Source organism: Tachypleus tridentatus, chromosome 8 (assembly GCF_004210375.1).
Source record: "Tachypleus tridentatus isolate NWPU-2018 chromosome 8, ASM421037v1, whole genome shotgun sequence".
Classification (NCBI taxonomy): domain Eukaryota; kingdom Metazoa; phylum Arthropoda; class Merostomata; order Xiphosura; family Limulidae; genus Tachypleus; species Tachypleus tridentatus.
Genome location: NC_134832.1, coordinates 63,423,011 through 63,446,554, shown reverse-complemented (window position 1 = coordinate 63,446,554; position 23,544 = coordinate 63,423,011). Strand labels below are relative to the sequence as shown.

Sequence of the window (23,544 nt, the reverse complement as noted above, 5' to 3'; positions counted from 1 at the left end):
TGAACATCAGGAATAGTTCTAGCTGTTGAATAGCTGCTGTTTCTCAAACTATTACTGCTAAATAAGGGAGAGCTAGTACAGATAGCCCTCATGTAGCTTTGTGTGGGATTCAAAATGAAACAAACTCTAAATATGTAAAGAATTATTCTTGGAAGTAAAATGTCACAGTTTAAAAAAATTTTCACTCATCTATAAGAATATCATCTGGATACTTGATAGTAAAGATAGAGAAAATTGTTGTGTAAAAAAACTGAGACTTTGGTATTCATCTTCATAGTAAATGTATGGTTACAGTAATTCACCTGTAATTGATATAAAAAACTAAAGAGATAAATGTGTACTTCACAAAATACATAGATAATTATTAACTTGAATTTATAAGGTCACTCTATGATCAAGGTTACATTTATGTGTTGTATATTATAGATTTCATTGGCCTTTGATTTTAAAAAAATAAACTGTTGTCAGGTGATGATTATTTTGATTAAATCTTCAGACCATTGTCTTTAATTTCTGTATATGTCTGTATGTGTACATTTTGTACTTTTATAATATGCTTTGAAAAGTGGGTTTGATCCATGCTCATTATATTCAGAACGAACTGTTCATCAACTTGCAGCTCAAGGAGAACTCTTTCGTGAGCACATCACAGGTAAGTGTTATATTTGATTTAACTTGTACAATTATATAACTAAGTACATATAGGCCCTGACATTTGTAACGTTCAAAAGGATGTAAACAGACTCTGCAAAACAGTAAACAAGCACTGTTTGCTGGCTGATGTTATATCTCTATTCTTCATTTACAAAACTGGACAATAAAAGTTAATTTGAATTCATTGAATTTTACTATTCTTCTGTTAATGAACCTGTGCTTGTGTTTCAAAGACAAAGTAAGGATATGAGGAAAATATAAACCTTGATATATTAATTTGATGAATAAAAAAAATAATAAAATTTTTATATCCAGTAAAACTGGAAAATAGTAATGTCATAATCTCATTAAAAGTCTGACACATAACATCTTGACTAGAATCATGTGGGAGTTACTCTTTTGTAGGTACAGACAGGTATAAAATGGTATTTTTCACTAGAAAGTGAAACATTAATTTTGATATAATACATCATCTCACTTAATAGTTTTTCCCAATGATTATTTTTATGTGTGCAATTTTTTTATTGCCTCTAGCCTTGTACTGTTACCTACCTCCATTTAGCATGGCTGTGTTTTAGCATACAAATTAGCATGAGACAACCCTCCACCCACACTTGGAGTGGCTCTAATTCTCAATTTGTTTCCAGTTTTCTCAGCAGCACAGCCTACATTCTTCATTAGACTTTAGTTGACAGTACTGTATTTTCAGTTTTATTTTTATGGTGCCTACCTTTAAGCAAAGTGTTCTTATGATTCTAGGAAACTGGTTTCCTTTCCAGTTCAGAAGATTTTCACAATGTTTACCTGAAATTTCTTCTTGGAGTTTCATGAAGCATTTTTTTCCTTTTTCAAAACTTCATAGATAGAACAGAACAAGCAACATTTTAACAAAAAAGTCTTTCATTGTCTTCAAGAGACCATAAAATTTAGCCAATACTACTCTCTTCTTGCAACTGACAAGAGAATTGTCTCTCTTGCTTGAGTAAGAAAATGATTTACTTCATGTCTTACATTTGCAACAAATCATGTATTAAATACTTTAGGAAAATTAAAATTTTGCACACCAAATGTACTTACTGGTAGTTGTCTCAAAGTGCTTTTTGAACAGTCCAGATCATTTTAATGCATCATATGGAGTTTTCATGAAGTATTTCACATCACAATTAGATATACTATCTTTCAATGCAAGTTCAGCTCTATGGAAAACACACTGAATGCCTAGAAGCCAAAAGCAATTGTCATTTTTCAATGTTGTTGACAATCTATTGTAAATTCCAGTATTAACAGAGGCTTTATCAGCTATAGCTGAAACCAGCAATTAAGTGTATTTATCTGCTGGAATTGAAACCTTTCTATCACCAAAATTATCAAAGTCTTATAATTTGGTAAACTGGTATACCTTGCTTAACTGTTCTAATAAAACATTGGCTCTTTTTCCAGAGCCAATGTTTCTTGTTTGACTTTTGTCACTGATCAATGCAATAATTTTTATAAATTCTTCCTCTCTATTAACATAACAAAAATTTGAAATTAGTTATACCCTGTTTTGTTTCTGCTCTTTAATTCTGAGTCTTCAGTGCTAGCAGAGGATGTCCATCTACAGCAAGCATGTAAGCTGTTTTAAGAAGATTCCTTTATGCCACCTTAGCTTGTACATGCACAGCTATGTTTATCTGAGGTTGAAGAGAGATACTAGAGCAGTACCATTGGTGCAAGAAAAGTCTTGTCATTATTTTTCAAGCAACCTTTAAAGTCTTAAAAGCAGAAATGTGTAAACTGTTTATAACATGCACAATTAATAAAAACAACAAAGCTTTACTTATTATAATAAGTATACAGTAGAATCTATGTTAAAGATAATTTTGGTGAATTATAATAAAGAAATATACTAAAAATGTATTTGTAAGCCTTCCAGTTTATTAAAAAAAATTATAAATCAATGAGCAGATGATACTGCACATAACATAAAAAACATTTAATTATGTTTAAATTCGTATTCAAATAATAATCACAAAAACAGTTCTTTAATTACCTTATTATATGTTCTCTTGACACAAAGTTAAAAATTACCAAATTCAAAGTTCATAAGCAATTTGAAAATCAGTTAAAGTGCATATCATCAAAAAAGTTAGACAATGGCCAAACTTTGATTTATAAATGCACACAATGTTAATGACAATTGTAATGTAAAATGAACGTAATTAAATTGCTGAAAGTATTTAATACCTCAACAAATGTTTTGAAAACCATTTTTCCTCTACTTTCTATAGGTGCTTGCAATTTGCATACAGGCAAAGGCCAATACAGGCAATGTATCGGGTTTATATAGGGATGCAAATTCTTTTATAGTAGATGTTTGTGGCTTGTTGGCAGTAAATTTGAACAATAAATAGCAAACAATACACTTTTTTTAAATAATATATTCAAAACAAGTCAAACATGTGTGCAAAAACTTGTTACACTCTTGGTTATCACTGTTGTATCTACATCTGTAAATAATTATCTTTTTACCTCAAAACACCCCCACAGAGTTAGTTCAGTGACTTTAGAAGCAAACTGACAAGACAAATTATTTGTTTTCTCTTTTATTAAAATACAATAGTGATAAACTCACATTACCCTGTTGGTTACCACAATTGTATCAAAAACATGCTTCCTTTTTGTCAAAGTCCACACAGGCAGCTTCAGTTACTTTAAGATGCCCTTTGACAAGATAAATCGTTTTCCTTTTTCTCTGGTATTACAGTATCACTGTGAAACTCACTTTAAATGTTGTCCATTATGGCTAAACTAACAATGACACAGTCTAACTTCACTTAACATTATCTGAATTAATTCCTGCACTAAGTTCTTTAGGAATTGCTAATCACTGAGTCTAGATCTGTAAAATTATATCTCAATAACTCTCTTTCTTAACTTTCTGTATATGCATATATCTATTACATAGAACAGAAATATTTAGAAATATCTAGCCCTCTAGTAGCAACAATATTACACACAAGGAGAATAATTTGGAAGCTTTAATTAAAATTATAACAACAATTGAACTACAAACACAACATACGACTCATACCAAGCTTGTAATGAAATTTGCCATAACTATATAAAGAATTAAGTTTTACACATTTGTTATGAAAATAAAATAATTAATAAATATTAGATCACTAAATAAACTAGATAATAACTCTTACACTAAACAGTCTTGGGTGTCCAACATGAACAGTGAGCATTGTGACAGACTTGATAGGGACACCATTAATCTCTACAAAACCCATCTTATGGGTGCTTATGAGCATCAGTGCAATGACACATTTCAGATATGAAGGCCTGGTTGCATTTAATAATTAGAAAACAAAGCTTTTGGATACATCAAAGGATAATATATTTATATTAAATAAGAAATGTGTTTATTCTGCAGCAAACTTTACTGTTGCTGATTATTTATGTTCCCTGGTGAGACAACAGTAAGTCTTTTAAATTACAATGCTAAAATCAAAGATTTGATTCCTCTCAGTGGACACAATAGATAGTCCAATGTGGCTTTGCTGTGACAATACACACATACATTACTAATAATCTTCATTAACAAGTAAGCAAAATATTTACATTTGAAAAATAAATGAATTTAAATAATATATATAATCTAGCCTAAAGTAGTGCATTCATCCTCTTTATATAACTTGTTCCTCACAGACTTGGTCTCTGGGACCCATCTCATAACTATTTTGTGCTTGTGTTTTCATGCCATTAATTTTAAATTAGTAGCCATATATTTATGAAATTTGGCAGATTATCAGTGAACATTACAATGCTTTGATGTGCAAAATATCAGTCTGTTTGTTTTTTTTATTATTACCGTATTTTCCGCCTAATAAGCCGAATTTCTGGCCCTAAATTTTGGACCTGATTTTTGGGGGGTCGGCTTATTGGCCGATCACTCCTTTCGGAAATTTCTTCTTCTTAGGAAATGTTTTTGTTTTGAAAATTACCATAGGCGGTAATTTTGTCCCACCAGCAAAGCACGTTAAGACTACAGTGAAACGTTGTTTCTGGAATTTCATTGGTTACCTAATTACAGTGAGTGGAGCCAATAACGAATGACATATTGATTCCATCTCTGTCTCAATACGACACGTTCTGCTTTACTACAGAACGCCAATGATCACACACAACATGCATGCTGACGCTGAAACGAGACTAAGAAATCATTTTGAAGAAACTTGTCACTTCTTAAAAATGGCTTCGGCTTATTAACCGGAAAATACGGTAAATACTAATATTTGTTAAGGGATTTTTTCCTCATGCATTTTTTCTGTTTGCATGTTATCTATTCAACATGCAAAGTAATTTTCATTTTAAGATTAAAAATACTTTTATGCATCAGAAATTTTTTTTATAATGTCCAGATAGTTTTATCTTATGTTTTGTAAGAAAAAACTTTTTATCTTACATTATTTTCACCAGTAAATCTCTGTATTGTCTCATTTGATCAGATCAATCTTGAAATCATCATATAAAGTTAGGGAAAAAATTATGCTTTCTTTGTTCTAGGAAGACTACTTATTATAACACAAAAACATATCTTTAAACTGAAATCTCATATTACATATTTATACATGTTTATTTTTATTATATTGATCTTTCAGGCCTTGTCTAGCTAATGATACAGAAGTTACAATGATGTGACGCCACTTGTGCTATGTTGCTATATCCGATAATATAAAACTGACCTCTAATCTATACAAAGTGACCTATTTTGGCTGTTTCATTAGACTAGTATATGGTGAAATACAGTTACATTTCAGTTATTATAAATTGTATACATTTATAGATTATTACTATTTACAAACATCATCTTAAACTTGTTTTTCTTGAGACATGGAACTGTAAATAAAGAAATAAAGCAAGTAATTTTCTCTTCTAATTATGACCTTGTCATAGCTTGTTAAGTCTTAAGAAATTTAACACTTGGCAGATGTGAAATGAAATAATTTTGTTTTAAGTTTTAGCTTTTATATATACATTTGAATAACCAAAAAGTTATAAGTTACTCCACTGATATAATTCTATTGTAATTTATTAAGTTTGGTATCTAAGCTATATTTTTGTCAAAAAAAAAAATGAAATTTCAAACTGGTTAAAAACTCAATACCAGCACAAAAATTTGTCTCAAAAGAAAGAGATGATGCTGTTATATATGAAAATGGCTGACAAAATCACTGAAGGGATATTCTTAGCTCTCAATTGTTTATTCACATGTGATATATATGAGTGCTTGTGAGGGACCATTAACAAAAATAGAGGTGAGAGGGGCTACTGTCTTTGATTTACTAAATATGGTGATAGCTTAGCAAATATGAAAGGTAAAAGGTTATTTTAAATTTTAGCTTTTCAATCTTGGTAATTTAACTTCCTAGTTTGTACAAAACTGTATACTTTATATTTTGACATCACAAATGTAATTTAAAACAGTGCTGCATTCAACTTACCAAGTGACTTACAAACATTTATGTTTAGGTGTGTTTTTCTAATATTTATTTTTCAATTACACAACTTAATAATGTATAATACAAAAATTTGAATTATAATCTACAGTTTAGTACCAAGATTAATGCCATAAATTCATAAAATAGTAGTTCAATAAAATTTTGAATAGAAGTCAACAAACACAATGACATGACCTCTAGCCTGTGACTATAGGAAAACTCATAGAGATGGTTGTCACATTTTGCAATTGAATTGAAGTTGTTAGTATGGAATTTTGATTTGACAAATAAGTTCTGGATGTCTGTCAATTTTCCCTTCTCTTTTAAAAGTGAAAAAATAATTAAACAGTGAACAATAAGCTATGAATTAATTAATTTGTTTTCACGTTTTTTTCATACACAGGTGAAAATCAGAATCAGATTGATAAAAAAGATGATAATGGTTTAACACCAATTGCGTGGGCTAGTGCTTATGGACAGTTAGCCACTGTGCGACTGTTACTGGCACATAGAGCCAATGCAACCATAGTTGGACATCATGGAGAATCACCACTTCTCTTTGCAAGCGCAAATGGGCATTCTCATATCCTTCGGGAACTTTTTAATGAACATGTAGACATAGAACATGTTGATGATGTAAGCCTTTAATTTTATTTAAAGTATATCAAGCACAAATTGTTTTTAGTAAAACTGTTACATTCTCTAAATATATCTTGCCATAAATCTTTTGTTCTCATACATTCTAAGCATTACAGGTCTTTAAAGCTTAATAAAAAGTTTGGTTATATTACACTTACATTCATCAGCTTATTAGATCTCTGTTTTACTGCTATCATATATTTCAACTAATTATTTAGCATTGTTTCCATTTAGAAACCTAGAACAGTATTTTAATAACATGTTAAAACATTTAAACTTTATGATTAATGTTTATGATCTGTCCTCTTATGGACCAAGAGTAAACCTAAAGGATTCTAAATAAGAATTGGATCTTCCATGGGTAGAACATAGATGCTTCATTCTTTAGCTATATGCTTACAACAAACAAATTTTATATTTTTCTTAAGTACTGAACTTTGTAAAGGTTAGTACTTCTTTGAATGAATTTAAATTTTGAATCTATTAAACTTTGATAACTCACTTTTCTGATTATAGAATTTAATGCCTTTGTTCAGTAATTTATGATACTTCATCACAACAAAACTAATAATATTATATTACATTTCTTCTACTCCTCGGTGGGTTTCAATAAGAATAGTTTATTGTAACATTTCATAACTATCGGTTATTATCAGTTTTAGTACGATACAATAATACTCAAATTATTAATTAGTAACTAAATATTTGTTCTGAAAAAGTCCCTATGTAGATGTTAATAACTAGTACTCATGAGATTTGTGAATGTGTTCATTTCCAAGCAGTAAAGTAATATACATTTACATGAAAGCTACTGTGAAAAAAATTATGGATTAAAATGATGGGGATCTCTGTTTTTTAATACATTTTATAGGATGGAAATACTGCATTAATGTATGCTGCATTCAACAATCACCCCATTTGTATCCAGGAATTACTTAATGCAGGAGCTAACATAACTGCCAGAAACAATGAAATGCATACAGCATATGAAATAGCTGTTGCTCGAGGAAGCAAACATGGTAAGTTTTTAAACATTATTTTTATAAATAATGTGGAATATTCTCAAAACAGAATAGAAGTTTCCATATTACACATTTTTAAGGTCAGTACCTTTTAGCAAAGTGACCATGTGTTAATTATGAGCTTATGAACATTGACTACTTGAGCTCAACATAAAGTTGGTATAATTGGCATATGTGTATGTACAAAATTTCACATAATTTACTGTGTTTAAACATGAAAAGCATGAAGACTTTTCTGTTGTGATGAAACAGGTCTAAGAGAATTACCATATATCCCAGCATGAAAGATGCACCCCCATTTTGATTAGCTAAATTTAAAAAAAAAAAGTTAAATGTGAGAATGAGGTTGCAGTACTTCCACCAATCTTACCAAGATGTTTCATGGATTGTTTTGTGACTTATGGTACATAAATCCTCTTGCCTGCTTCTCATTTTTTGTGAGTTATATGTTTATCATATCCATCTTTCAAAGTGTATACCTTGTTACTACCACTGCAATATCTGTATTATTTCCAGTAATAGCATTATTCTAAGCCTGATAAGTTAAAAAGAGTGCTAGTATTACAACACCATACTTAACGGTGACCTGTTCTTGTTTATACATACATATATATGTTATTTAATAGAAAGTAACTTGTACATTTCATTCTGGGTCATATAGAGGGGCTTGGATTACTGTTTAGTATCGAAACACTTACTCTAGGGTTAGGTCTATGAACGATGTAACCTTTGGCCTGGAAGATGCAAGGTAAATTTTTGAGACTTATTTTGGGAAAAAAATTGTCTTCAATGCCAGGAAATACAGTAATGGTTTCTTCAGTAGTGGTTTACAACAAGCAAATGATACATGCAGTCTTATTGTTTTGTGGTTTTCTCTTGCTTTGAACTTAACATGGAAAATACTAAAATTTTCCTCAAGTAACATTGCTATTCTGTAAATTCACTTCTGTTGATTTTTATTCACATCTCTTGGAGGTAATTGATAAGTAAAGATGTCAAAACCACTTTTTTCACTTTGTTATTTTTCTTAATGAAAATATTTATTTCATAATTTTTTTTAATTAATCAAGCTGTGTGGTAATTTTTGATACTTTGATGTTCACATATGTGAAAAAAACTACCAGAACAACATTTTTCACATCAAGACATTTGCAATAAACAAGTTTTTAACAACTTCATTGGTACCAATATGAACATAATTATGAAACAAAGGAAAAACCTCCAACATTATTAGTAGTTATTTTTAGGAATACTGATGTAACACATTGTTTCTTCCTTGTGTAAGCTATTAGCACATTTGAATGAAATTTAGTATGTATGTTTCTAGTAAGTTCTAATAATATTTATTGTTTGTTTTTTCTAATATAATGATCCTTTTCTTCCATGTTTCTCTTTGAAATCCAATCAGAATTTTTAATTAACTAAACATTTGCATCAGTTATCATTGGCTTACATCATCAGTTAAATAGTTTAGTTAATGACAATTTATTTTTATATTCTAATAATGTTTTCCATTTATTCTAATAGTATTTTATGTTTACAGCTCAACAAGTTCTGGAAAAATATATGATGGAGATACTGCTCAAGTCTTGACAAGAACAAACAAAATAAACATTTTTTCTAAAAAGTGCTTACAACATTTTAGTCCACAGTTTATCAGCAGTAAATATAAATTTCTCTTACAAAAACAATTTTTACCAACAATAAAGTATAAAGCATGCTCACAAACTACCTAGTTAGAAAATGTATTTCCATATGCTTTTAATTTTGTTCAGTTCACCTTCACTGTATGAATGTTTTCAGAAACTCTTAATATTCAACAATTTTTCTTATGTTGTGAAATAACAATAACACTTAACAATATGAAATACACAATCAAATTATATATTTTGCTTGGGGTGTCAGTTTTTTTTTAAATAACACTAAAACACTTGTGGTATTATCATTTCTCTTTGATTTCATATTGCATATGTAAAAGTACACCATACAAGGAAAGATGTGATACTTTATATAATATATTATTTTCACAGTAATACATTTCATTTACTTTCTTCATTAGCTGAAAGTACTGCCATCTGATGTGAAAATAGTTAATGGGATTTTACTTGTACAGAAGTCTTGTTTTTAAAATAATTTTTTTTTCATAAAGTGTTTATAATAAGTGATAATTAAAGTAAACTAAATATTTACTGTGAAAGTAACTGATGTGTAGGAAATATTTTGAAAAACTATTGAATATTCTACAGACATCATTAATGCCAATAGAAATGCCTTCTTATGCAGTTAAGAGCCTCAATAATTTTCTGGAAAGGTTAAAATCATTATTCACTGATAATAATTTTTTTTTCCTTGTTTAATGATGAAACTAAGAACTTAATATTGATTCTCTCTCTAGAAGAAAACTACATTTATAGGGTAAAGTACTTGAGTAAAACTTTGTATACATTACAACTTTAAATGGACACATAATTGAGAATAATAGTTACAAGCTATTCTGTGGGTTCCATAGAGCTGATGACATTCTTTAAATTTAAAGATCTAACATTTTTTAAATTTTAGTAATTATTTCGAAGTCTCGTCATGTAATTACAATAATACGTTGCTGCATGATACAGTTTTCATTGCAAAATGTTCAGTTGTAAAGCTGTCACATGCAAAGAACTTCACTCCTTCCTGTGTTTTTCTTTAACCCAATTAGAGTATAAGAATGATAGTTTCTAGCACTAACTTCAATAGTTGTTCTTACAAAAATCCACAGGCACTGTATCCAGTGACTTGATCAGAATGTTTTCATGTGTAATAACATAAATATCCTTTTCATTCATCAACTGCTTCATGCCAGCTTTGGTTTTACTTGACCTTTTAGTATGCATATTAAAATGTTTTTTGCAATATGATATACTCAGCCCTGTTTAAACTTAAATTAACAAGCATGTTTGAAAAAACACCCCTTTAAAACTAGCTTAAACTTGCTAATGTTGCTAATTTAATCAAACAGCTGATTACATTTTTGTAGTTCAGCTTATCTATCCTTCTGAGGTGTGTGATGATATAAAATATCTTATACACACACTGTAATTATCAATAAATCTATTTTTAATGTAAATAAAATGTAAATTCATGAAATATCACCATGGAAAACTTTAATTGAAACTTAATATTTTATTCTACTTTCCTTTTATAAAATGTATTAAACTTAATTGTATAAACGTGTTTAGTTGTTAATAGAAAAATATGTAAAAATTATAGTGCTATCAAGAAAATAAAGTTATAAAAACTGTGATGTTTGTTTTCCTTTTTTTTTTTTCTTGCACTTTGAGAAATATGTTACATGAAAATAGCCATTAACTTGTAGTCATGAAAAATTGGTTTTGACTGTTAGAGATAGAAATCGTAATACTATTCTTTTCTGTAATCAACACAAAACTACATTAATATCTCTTAAATTCCTTTTTTTTTCTTTCACCTGTGTGTTGAAAAACAAAAATCTTTGGCAATGTTAGTTTCCTGTTGTACTTAGAGTACTGTGCAGAAGTGTTAGTACAAGAGAATATTTTGTCATTCTTTCACTTTTATGGGGCTAATTATTCCATGCCATTAAAGAATGTAAATTTCAACACTGTGGTAATGATTTCACTGATCCTTGTTGACAATTTAATAAGCCAGAGTGAAAAAAATTATCATTCTTTAGAATTTCTATGTCAATAAGTGTTCTGGTTGAATGAACATACTAATTAAATTTAGGGTCTGAAATAATTGTAATGGTACTTCACACAATTTTAATTATATAGAAGAAAGCAAAGTGCTAGGATATGGTACTGGTATATGCTTTAAGAAATCAACTTAATACAATTCCACAAATAAAACTTCATAAAAACAGTAATCCGTGATGACAAGAAAACCCACTTGTAGAGAAAAAATATATGTAAAAACGGCTGATATGGGTAGAGAAAACTCTATGTAGAGGAGCTCCTCATTCCAGCAGTTTTTACATATATATATTTTTCATAAAAACAGTGTTTAACACTATATATTAAGCTTTGAGATTGACTGGGAAAGAAACGTCAATCCAATCAGTTTCTAAAGACAAGTATGGAAAACTATAAACATTGAGAGTTCATATTACATGAAAAAAATAAAAATTACTTTTGTGATTGAGAACAAACCAGTAATTGGAGATCACTGATTCCAGGATCTAGATTTATTCCACAAGGTTGAACAGCATCTAGATTAGAGATCCAATAAGCTTCTTTTATCTGTTTGTTGGCTTTAGTTTTAAAGTCCAGTTCAATGCAGGAAAGTAACATCATTAATAGAATGACTGAGTAACTTGAAGTGTTGAGCAACAAGGATATCTATGTCTTTGTTTTATCTACCAATAAATTGTCACTATGTTAATCATATTTTCTTAAAAGTTCAATTTTGATAGTAGTTCTTTATTAATTACTTTCTACATCATATCAGCAAAATATAATGCCATCATCCCTGTTATTACATCTACATTATTTAACAATCTCATATCCAAATATTCTTTCTCAGAATTATATGAGATAAAATTCTTTAAGTTTACCAATAACGTTACACTATTGAATTCTTGGAGAATCCATCAAGAATCATATATATAAGTACTACTGCACAATCCTGCAACAATAATCTTTTACATTATAATATGTAAATGTTCTTTACAAGAAGATTGGTGCTGTAATAGCAGTTTTACACTGCTAGGCTTGCCTCATTTCAACTCTGAAGAGGCAAAGATGAATTGTGAAATCTCACATATGCTATCTGATAATCGTTTAACAGCTGAGCATGTATTCTATCTCCGAACTTCACCATATGATTTAGTTTAATACAAATTTATTTTTGTATTCATGTACATACAACTTTATCACATCCTTGATAATATTAAAATCACATCAAATAAATCATTTCAAGTTTAACAATAGTTACCTCATCCACCAGAGAAAAAAGTTATTGTTCCAACCATTCAAATGTCCTCTGTGATAAAATGTTTGTTCTTGTTAATTTTCAAATTGATTACTGTCTGTCTAATTTAACTTGCAACAAACTGCCAAATTTTTTCTTCCACATTGTTGTGAGTCCCCCTCTGGTACAGTAGTAAATTTACAACCATGGTGGACTCAGCACATAGCCTGATGTGGCTTTGCAAAGAAAAAAAATACAGCTAACTGAATACTATGCATGGTCCAAATTATAGAATACTGTGTTGTTGTTATGCTACCAAAATACTTTTTTACCATTCTTTAAGTGATGGAGAAGTTTGAAAATTCTCTATTTATATCTTCAAAGTCTGAACACAACAAAAATTCCAAAATCTGCTACAATTCTGTGAGCCACAGAATGTAACTCAAACAGTTTAAATAAATATAAAAACAGTATGAAAAGACGTTTTGTGTGTGGTATTTCCTGTTATTTCGACAAAATAACCTGTTACAGCCCGTTAACTGTAGGTCACAAGCATCCCACACTACAGAATACATTAGGTAATGTCACTGAGTTGGTTGGAAATGTAGTAAATCCAGAAGATAAAAACATTTTTTTTTACAAGTTACAGCTTTTACAGAAAATAAGACGTGTTTTTAGATCAGGTACTTGAGAATGAATGCCCTAGTAACTGAAACGTACCTGTTCTAAAAACTAATCTTGTTCATTGTAAATAAAATATTCTTAGTAAGTAAACTCAAAACATAACTATAAGAACATTCTTTATTTAAAAATAAACATAATACACAACTTAAACGAGGCCAAATGTGTTTGAGGTAGGTATCAAACTAGCAAATGATGTGTTTGAAACCTTTAAAAAATTCTGTGTAATTCAACTAAACTAAAAATATCCTGACCTTACATAAAAATGGCCTCTATTGAAATACAAGCAGTTTAAATACATGATGTTGACCTAAGGAGGTCAAGATGTTTTTTGTATTGTGTTTTTAAATAAAAGTTTTCATATTCAAACAGCCATCTGTAGTGTGTGTGCATATATATATATAAGTAGTTTAAATATTTATTGCTGAACCATGGTAATTCAAAACTCAAGCAGCAATAAATGAACTATTAAAAGTGAAAAGCTAAACAGGAATATGTAGTCCGACATGAAAATCAGTAAATGCATACGAATGAAATATTTCGACTTTTAAAGCTTCAACTTCATAGAAATAATATATTTAAAAATACGACATTTTACTTTGAAGCAGCCACATAATCTAAAGATAGTTCACCTCAAATTTTATGCATTTTTATGTAGTAGTTTATTTTTTTAATGTAATAAAACGGATAATACAACAGTTACATAAAATAAATGCATTTAGGCATTTAAGAGATAAACAAAGATACTACCAAATAATTGGTTATGCAGCTATAAAGGTCTTCAAAGTTCAATAGAGTAAGCAATGGAACCCATACTTATTTGAAGAAAGAGAGCTTATAACATTATTAAGAAGTAGAATAATAATTTTATAAATAATGTTTGAATATGTGTTTGTATTCCAAAAATAGCATAAATCTAATAGCATTGTGCTGTGACAGATATATTTGATTGCATTAGACTTTACGGGCCTTAGGAACAACTTCAATAGACAAAATACTATTTTACGTACCGTAATACTTACCAGGAGCGATCAACAAGGATTCTAAATAATTCACGCACAGCAAAACCACCCTATCTAATTCCTAACTGAAATGTTGGTTACAATATATTATGCGTTAAAAAGATCGTTAACATTTCGGATTTAACAATTCATACAACTTTTTTGTTCTAATAAATACCTACCTGATCACATTAGCGGAGCTATCACCTAGACGGTTCGAGCTATCATTACAATATTTTCCAACTTACTTTATTCTCTGTTTGTATACACTTTTGATATTCCGATAAAATCAAAGCCAAACAAATGTATAATATAAATAATAAACATATTATGCATAAACTGAATATTATTTCAACCCAACGGATAACGCAACATATCGATGGGTATGCATGTGACAGTTTCTAAAGGTAAAGTATATACTTTATACAGGTATAATAAAAAAGTAAACAAACAACAGTATTCAAATTTATGAATTTTAAAACTAAGTAGAGATCCTGTGACAAAAAGTAATGAAACAAATTAAATCCACAAGATGTCTAAATTTGCTTAATTTAGTTCTATGAACCACAATGTCAATCAAAATAGAGATTAAAAATCGTTTTAAAATCTATTCTACTACTATCTTTTACTTGTTATAGCAATTTGACCAATAACCAACGATCTCTCCTTTCCGTTAAAAATGTAATTTTTTTTACCTATTTGTGTAGTAATATAATACGGATTAAGTACAGGTGATACTCCTATCTCAGACATTGTAAACCTTATTTTAACGCTTTTAGTATCTGAGTTTATCAAAATTTTGCATGAGTAGGTTTGTTACATAATGAGACAAAATTTTGGGACTTATACGTTTTTGAAGAATGGAAGCTGCTAATATATTTAATTAATTGGATTACGATTTAGGCCTGGCATGGCCTAGCGCGTTAAGGCGTGAGCTTCGTAATCTGAGGGTCGCGGGTTCGCGCCCGAGTCGCGCCAAACATGCTCGCCCTCCCAGCCGTGGGGGCGTTATAATGTGACGGTCAATCCCACTATTCGTTGGTAAAAGAATAGCCCAAGAGTTGGCGGTGGGTGGTGATGACTAGCTGCCTTCCTCTAGTCTTACACTGCTAAATTAGGGACGGCTAGCACAGATAGCCCTCGAGTTGCTTTGTGCGAAATTCCATAACAAACAAACAAACCATAATTTATTTACGTCTTAGAAAATATTACGAAGCAAGGTTATAATAATATATGGGCCACATACAAAGAAAAAACACACGGAAATATGCCACCAGTATCACATTTAATCTGTTTACCTACACACACACACACATTTCCACAGCTGTTTCATCACAATTATATTGAAAAAGGTTTTTGTATACATTGTTCATTGGAACAAACTTTTTCAGGTTATTATTCTGTTAAAATGACCACAAACACAATTTCTATATAGAACTTTATATCTAAGATCCTAACCCATTAATACACACCCCCAGCAACCAATTAGCAATCCTTATAGAATTTAGTACCCCCCAAACTAACTTTATGTTCAATAACCAAAAACTACCTACAAATAAATGGACTAAGTATGGGGAATCCTGTGTCACCAGTTTTAGTCAACATTTTTATTACACAGCTTGAATCATAAGCGATCAATTCAGCCTTACACCCACCACTATACTGGTACAGGTATGTTTGTTTTTTAATTTTTGGACAAAGCTACACGAGGGATATCTGCGCTAGCCGTACTTAATTTAGCAGTTCAAGACTAGAGAGAAGGCCGCTAGTCATCATCACCCATCGCCAACTTTCGCCAACGAATAGTGATATTGACCCTCAAATTATAACGCTCCCACTATTCGTTGGTAAAAGAGTTGGTGGAGGGTGGTAATGACTAGCTGCTTTCCCTCTAGTCTTACACTGCTAAATTAGGGACGGCTAGCGCAGACAGCCCTCGAGTAGCTTTGCGCGAAATTCAACACAAACCATCAAGCCGCGGCTAAAAATATTCTTCTGAACACCACTGTCAATGCTTTACCATTAATATTTACCCCTTACTATCACTAAGTTGTTTATGTATTTAATTAATAATGTAGCGAAAACATTTACATTATATATACACACTCCACATAAGGGGTTTTGCAGCATTTCAAATTACTTGTAACTGTGAGTGAGCTGCTTATTGAGTAGTGCCGAGTGATTTATCACTTTTCAGTTTGATTCGATGTTTGCAAGTTATCGCGATTACAGTTATTCCAATTAGATTATTAAAACCCATAGAAATAAAGAGAACCATATAAACGATAACATACAAGAGTACATAAAGATAACTTATTGATTGAATATTTCTTCTTCTGCAATGAACAGTGCAAATGAACAAGCGTCGTGTTATTTCGCGACCTAAGAGGATTATTTGTTTTGAATTTCACGCAAAGCTACACGAAAACTAGCTGTCCCTACTTTTGCAGTGTAAGACTACATGGAAGAGAGCAAGTCACCACCGCCAACTCTTGGGCTACTTTTTTACCAACGAATAGTGAGATTAAGACTACATAGAAGAGAGCAAGTCACCACCACCCACCGCCAACTCTTGGGCTACTCTTTTACCAACGAATAGTGGGATTGACTGCCACCTTATAATGCCCCCACGGCTGAAAGGGCGAGGATGTTTGGTGTGACGGGGGCTAGCACAGATAGCCCTCGAGTAGCTTTGTGCGAAATAAAACAAAAACACCCCTTTCAGTTAAATTATAAAAAAACACTTATATGTTTGTTATAGTGCCCCTTTAATATGCAGTGAGGCATTCAACTGAGTTACACACTTTCGCTTTCTCCGTGTAGGAAGTGAAATTTTCCATGTAAATTTCTGTTGTTTTTTAAATTCTTTTACACAAATTGTTAACTTTAAATAATGAATTAAATTCTTCTTTTCAGCAAATTTAAAAAATAGCTGAAGGCAGTCACGCCTTTTGTTTGCACACCTCCAGAGAGTCAAGAGAAGTAACCAGTGCACATTATGGACTTCAGGTACGCCAAAAAGTCTAGTAAGTTCAAATTTTGTGACTTTCTGTCAGTAAGATTATTTCCATGGTTCTGTGTGGTACAATTTATTTTAGTGAGGCTGTGGTATACTAGAATCGGACTGGAATAATATAAAAATGATAAGATAACTCCACTGTATAAGAAGGGATTCAAACAAGCTATCTAGCCTGTATAAAAGCCAGTGTATGTTACGTTACGCTTGGGAACTCAATAAAACACATAATCATAAATAAGGTGCATATGTGTTCATGTTTATATATGTGTTGTTGTTTTCTTCAGCTCCGGGCACAAGATAGGTAGAACATTCGGAGCCTGTCCTGTGAAAGTTTGTTTTCTCAGGACACTCCCGTTTTCCCCACATCAACTCCACATCAATCAGTGGCCCGTCCCGTGTTCATGGCCATGGAGTGGGTCTGCGGCTTGCTTCTTTTCTGACGTCAGGCACCGGACTTGTCCACTTCCTTTTTGCCGTCTTTGTCTCGCTCGCCTTTCTCACCTGACATTTACATGCTGCCCCATCATACTTCATTGCCTCAAATAAAGCCAAATTAAAATACAGGAAAACCCACACATACAGATGAATAATCTTCCACGAGTGGAGACGAAGAGGAACTACAACGTTCCTGAACACCACTGTTGGGGAGAAAATTCCTCAGACTTCTTTCTCTCTAAACTAAACCCCTGCCAAGATTTCGTTACGCTTGATTTCTAAAACAGAAGTCATGATTGTCCACAGATTTCGTTTGTCATGGAGGAGCAAAGATTTTCAGAAGAGAGGGTGCAAAGTAATGTGAAATTATGAATTGAATAAAAAATTCATATACATATATTGAATGAATAAAGAAAATTATGTTTCATTTTCCTCCTATGCGGCCGCACTTCATAGAAGTCATAAAAGCCAAAATGCATTTATCCCTATGATGTAATTTGATTACTGTCTCCTCATTACGATTTTAGTAACGGGAGTGCAAAAAGGCCGTGAAGGGAAGGTGTTCCATGAGACCTTATAAGTGTAGTGAGTGTTCGTATAAGAATCCTAAAGTGTGGGATCACCTAGCCAAGTGCATGATATTAAAAACATCAATTCCATTTCAAACTTAAATCGTTTTTGAATTAAGCTATTTTTTGTTACTTCACCAATGTTTTTAACAAAAACAAACATACATTTTAATCAAGAGAGACTCTGAATTAAGAAATCAACATAACGAACTTAATTTGTTCTAGGAATTTTTTGTGTTTGGTTGGAATTAAGCATAAAGCTACATTTTGGACTGTCTGTGGTCTGCCCACCATGGATATCGAAACCCGTTTCTAATGGTGTGAGTCTGCAGACATACTGCTGTGCCACTGGGAGCGTGTTTCATGAAATCCTTCAATATATGAATGTAAGAAATACATGTTAAAGGCCTAATTGTTCCAAGATTATCGCAAGTTAACTTTTTTTATTCCAAAAACATAAGTTACAAAATTAAAACACTAATATGTATTTGACGAATAAGAATTATAAGAACATTATATTAAAATTAATTGAAACATAGAATAATTTATAAAAAAAGCATAAAAATATTCATGCATTAAAACAATTCTTGCCTTAAACTAAGAAGATGGAAAAGTTTTGTTAGGAGAGAGTTAATTTTTGGAAGGAGATTATTTTTCTATTATAACCTATGAAGTTCAGGGGTGCTGCTGCAAGAGGGATTTTCTGATTTTTTGGATGTTGTTAGCTCCAATCTTGGCTTCTTTCCAAAGAAACTATTGAGAGTTGAATGCTAAGCTGCCTTATTTTCCTCAGTTACCAACTTCCTGAAGTTGGATACAACTGAGTAATAAAATTAGAATATTTGAAACTCTATTTGCTCTACGGATGGATGGATGATGAAATATTTCTTGACTTGTGTTTCAAACGTTTAAATGTTCATTCAGTCATGCAGTTATCAAGGCAACACCTCCTTGTTTTCCCTCCCTGCTATCATATTCAATAAAGCTCTCCAGTTCTTACAGGTGTTCTGTGATGTGTTGCCTATTGTGAGACTTAACAAGATATTCCACGATATCCTGGTCCACGTCTAGCCTCATAGATTTACCAAGTGAGACAATTTCTTGTTTTACAGCAGCAACATTTTCAAAGTATTGTTGGCAAAAACCGTCTCTATGCAACTTTCAATCAGTACACTGATACTTCTTGCCATGCTAAGATAATGGTCCTTACAGACTCCAGAATGCGAAAACTCCAAGAATCTTTCAGTGCATCATGAAAACATTTGTGGAAAACCGTCCTGTTGTACATCATCTTGAAATTGACGAACAGTTGCTGGTCCACAGGTTGGATGAAAGATGTGAAATCAGGAGGCAGAAACTTTACTTTGATGAAAGAAAATTTGGCTACCAAAGAGGAAGAAAGTCCACGTTCACGATCATATGCAATATCCAAGAGTAACAGATCCTCCATTTACATCTCGTTCTTACTTATATACTTCTTCACAGAGAGACAAAAACTTTAGAAACACATTCATAAAATAACTACCTGATCACCCATGACTTACAGTTGGATTTCCAATTGACCCTCAACTCACCTCTGGCTTTTTCTTGTTTAAATACCCTTGAATTCTCAAAATGGTAAGCAAGCATGGGCTTCAATTAGCCCCAAGCAACAAAGCAAGCCTATCCTTTTGAGGTTTATAGCCTGACAAAGCATTTTCTTCCTTAGTGATGCAAGTTATCTGAAGTATCTTTTTCCAAAAGAGCCCAGTTTTGTCCATCTTAAATACTTGCCAGGGGAAATAGTCTTCTTCTTTCATGAATTCAGCAAATTCCTCTTTAAGCTTTCTGGATCCTTCTTACCTGCACTAGAAGCTTCACCAAGTCTAATTACAGAATGGATTTCACTTCTCTGCTTGAACATTTCAAACTAATACTTGCTTGCCTAGAAATTTCCAAAACTTGACCCCAGAATTGAGGTGATTTGTGTTTAAGACGATCAAGAATGGTTTTAGCCTTTTGCCAAATCATACTGCTATCCATGCCCGCAAGACATTTTACCTCACTTTCGAAAAATCATACGCTTTTGTAGAGAGATTGAAGAAAAAAGAAAGAGAAAACGAGAGAAAAAAGAAAAGAGAATATGGAAGGAATAAGGAAGAAATAGGGATTGGACCGAGAGACAGAAAAATTATAGTAAGAATATTAAGATTATGATTTGACTTTTGTTTTTCTTCACTCATTTCATTACCGTCGGAGCACGAGCATATGCACGTCAGTAAACAATTCAACAGTGAATCAAGTGAGATGATGCAATAACCAATGTAATTCTGCATCATTTTTTCTTTTACGTCTCGTTATGGCTGAGTAATTAATATATAAAATATTTATTTTCTAATTAATATTTATAAGATAAATATATAAACATAATAAATTTTTCTATTTATATAATTGATATTTATCGTGTGATAACAATTTTAGAAGATTTTTTTATTTTTTGTATTTAAATTAGATAATAAAAATATTTTTTCTTAATAGTATTATTAAATGTTTATTTTGATATAAAATGTATTTATATCATGTAAATAATTTAATAAAATATAAAACATTAATTTTTGCCTTTTTGCGTATTTTAGCCTGATAAGGATTGGGGGTTATTTGAATGATGAATATGTAGATTTTTTTTAAGATTACACTAGCCACTTTCATTTCATTGATTTTTTTTCCATTTTTGAACTAATCAGTTTTTACCTTTTTCTGTTCTAGGTCTTTTTCGTAATAAGTACAAAGAAGCTGGAAAAAGACATCTAAGTGATCGTCACGCAATCTCTTGCTTAGAATGGGAAAAAGTCGTGGATAATGACTATAGAAATAGGCATACTCAAAACTTACATATTGGAATGTTGAAGACCGATAGAAGTCCAAAGTTCTCTGAAATCATATCAGAATTGCAAAAGAATATTCATAGATTTTGTTCGGTTCCATCTACATCATCTCTTACAATGGAAGTCAAAACTAATGAATAGTCAGTAGAAGTAGAGAATGATTTGAGCTCTCATGAGATCAGTTTTACTGACCCAGTTTTGATAAAAGTCGAAAGCACTGTATCAAGAGAGGCACATTGTTTTCAGGAAAACTTCTTTTGGAACAGGTGGAACCTCTCATAGTAAAATCTTATTCGTCCAGTGACGATTTAGAAGATGATAAAAAATGAAACTATTCGGAAAAAGCAATCGATAGAAAAAGTTAGTGGTTTTGAATTTGCTGGTCCACAACAACCATAACTTTCCAAATTCCAATTTCGGATTATCTATGAAATTTGTCGATCATTTCAAGCTAAGTGGTATAAAGAATTCCCTTGAATATCTTATCATCAAGATTCTAATTCTGCAAATTGCTACCCTTGTGAAAATTTGTTCCAAGATCTTGTAAGACATTCACACTTGTTAAATGGTCAAAGCTAGAAAGAATGAAAAACACGTTAAAAGTGTAAGCCATTAAAATTCAATGATAGCATGGATCCGTTCAAAAGCAACAGAAATTCGTCAGAGCACTGTACCTGTTCAACTCAAAAACAAAGGGAAAATGAAGTACAACTGAATAGACTTTTTCTTTCAAAAGTAACAGAAACACCCGTTCTTCTTGCTAAGCAAAACATTGCCATTAGGAGTAGCCATGAAAATCGTCTTAATGTATGCGATTCTTCTGATGTAAATTCAGGGAATTTTCTTGAACTTTTGCACCTTCCGAGTAAGGATCTTCCATGGTTTAAGGAAAAAATTCACAGAGCTTGTTAGCTGACAATGGTTCAGTTGGAATATTCAAATTGTCATTTTTAATCTGGGACGAAGTCGGAAATTTGACGAAAGATATGAAGTAAATAATTAAGGAAGAACAAGATGTTAGTTTCAAAGAACTGACTATTCCTCGCCACCAAACCAACGGAATGTATCTTATAAGCTGGATTTTCATCTGCCTGCAGATATTGACAGTCCAGCCTCTTATAAAAGAGACGCCATCTTCTTTCCCACTGTTAAATCTCGTTTTGATGAAAATGATCAAAATATTCTTTGTGGTTTCTCTTCTGTCATAATTCAACCAGAAAAAAAGATGCTATAGATGATATCTCATTACTTTGTGACTTTTATGGACTGAATGAGGATCAGTTATCTTCAGAAAGAAAGATTGTGGTTGGTCTTCTCAATCAATAAAAACAAAATCCTCACTTGTCTTTGGGATAAAATTTGTCAACATGGATTTATGAGAATGACATCTCTCAACTCCTTTCAACTTGGTCTGGCATGGCTAGGTGGTTAAGGCACTCGACTCGTAATCTGAGGGTCGCGGGTTCGAATCCCTGTCAATCAAACATGCTCTCCCTTTCAGCCGTGAACGTTATAAGTAACGGCCAAACCCACTATTCGTTTGGAAAAGAGTAGCCCAAGAGTTGGCGGTTGGTGGTGATGACTAGCTGCCTTTCCTTTAGTCTTGCACTGTTAAATTATGGATGGCTAGTGCAGATAACCCTCGAGTAGCTAGTAGCTTTAATGTTTCTCTTTATTTAGCATGATGTGGAAACTGTTTGTTGAGATAAGCCATATTCCTTAAAAGGACATTTGTTTTGCCTCATTTTTCTAACCTATCAATAATTTCCTGCTTTATCTTAAGGGTTATGCAATTCCTACTCTTCTTATAATTTTTCATATTATCTTTAAGGGACATTGCAATCACTGTAAATTCACTTTAAAATTGATAAATTCAATAAAATCATAATTCCGCAAGATACCTCTTTTCACAAACTTTTTAAGTAAATGTAGTCTTGCTCCAAACGCTTATAAATAGGCGTCACTGATTCCTGAAACCTACCGGCTAAGCTAGAAGCGCTCTGACTGGTTGAAATTGGCGCAATTCTTTATGTGGGAAATATTTGTTCCATAGTATTATTAGAGGCGATCCGTTTTCTAATGGCATCGTTGTGTGAAGGTTTACTATGTTTTCCCACTTTTTTTGTCTCTGCTTTTCATTTTATTCTTTCTACAGTACTCATTCGAAAAACAATATTAGGTTATAATTTTGTTGGTAAGCAAAATGACATAGAAGCCGTTGATGGAACATCCTGTACTAAAATGTAGT

At 31.6% G+C, this 23,544-nt stretch overlaps 1 protein-coding gene across 1 annotated transcript in view; it reads left to right on the top strand.

Moving 5' to 3' along the window:
- Positions 1-11,085, top strand: part of LOC143222530 (uncharacterized) — an 83,889-nt gene extending 72,804 nt beyond the window's left edge. The window contains exons 5-8 of the mRNA XM_076449149.1: positions 596-652; positions 6,544-6,776; positions 7,651-7,798; positions 9,345-11,085. Of these exons, the coding sequence (XP_076305264.1) occupies positions 596-652; positions 6,544-6,776; positions 7,651-7,798; positions 9,345-9,394 (488 nt within the window). The 3' untranslated portion in view covers positions 9,395-11,085. The remainder of the gene's footprint in view (positions 1-595; positions 653-6,543; positions 6,777-7,650; positions 7,799-9,344) is intronic.
- The last annotated feature ends 12,459 nt before the right edge of the window (positions 11,086-23,544 follow it).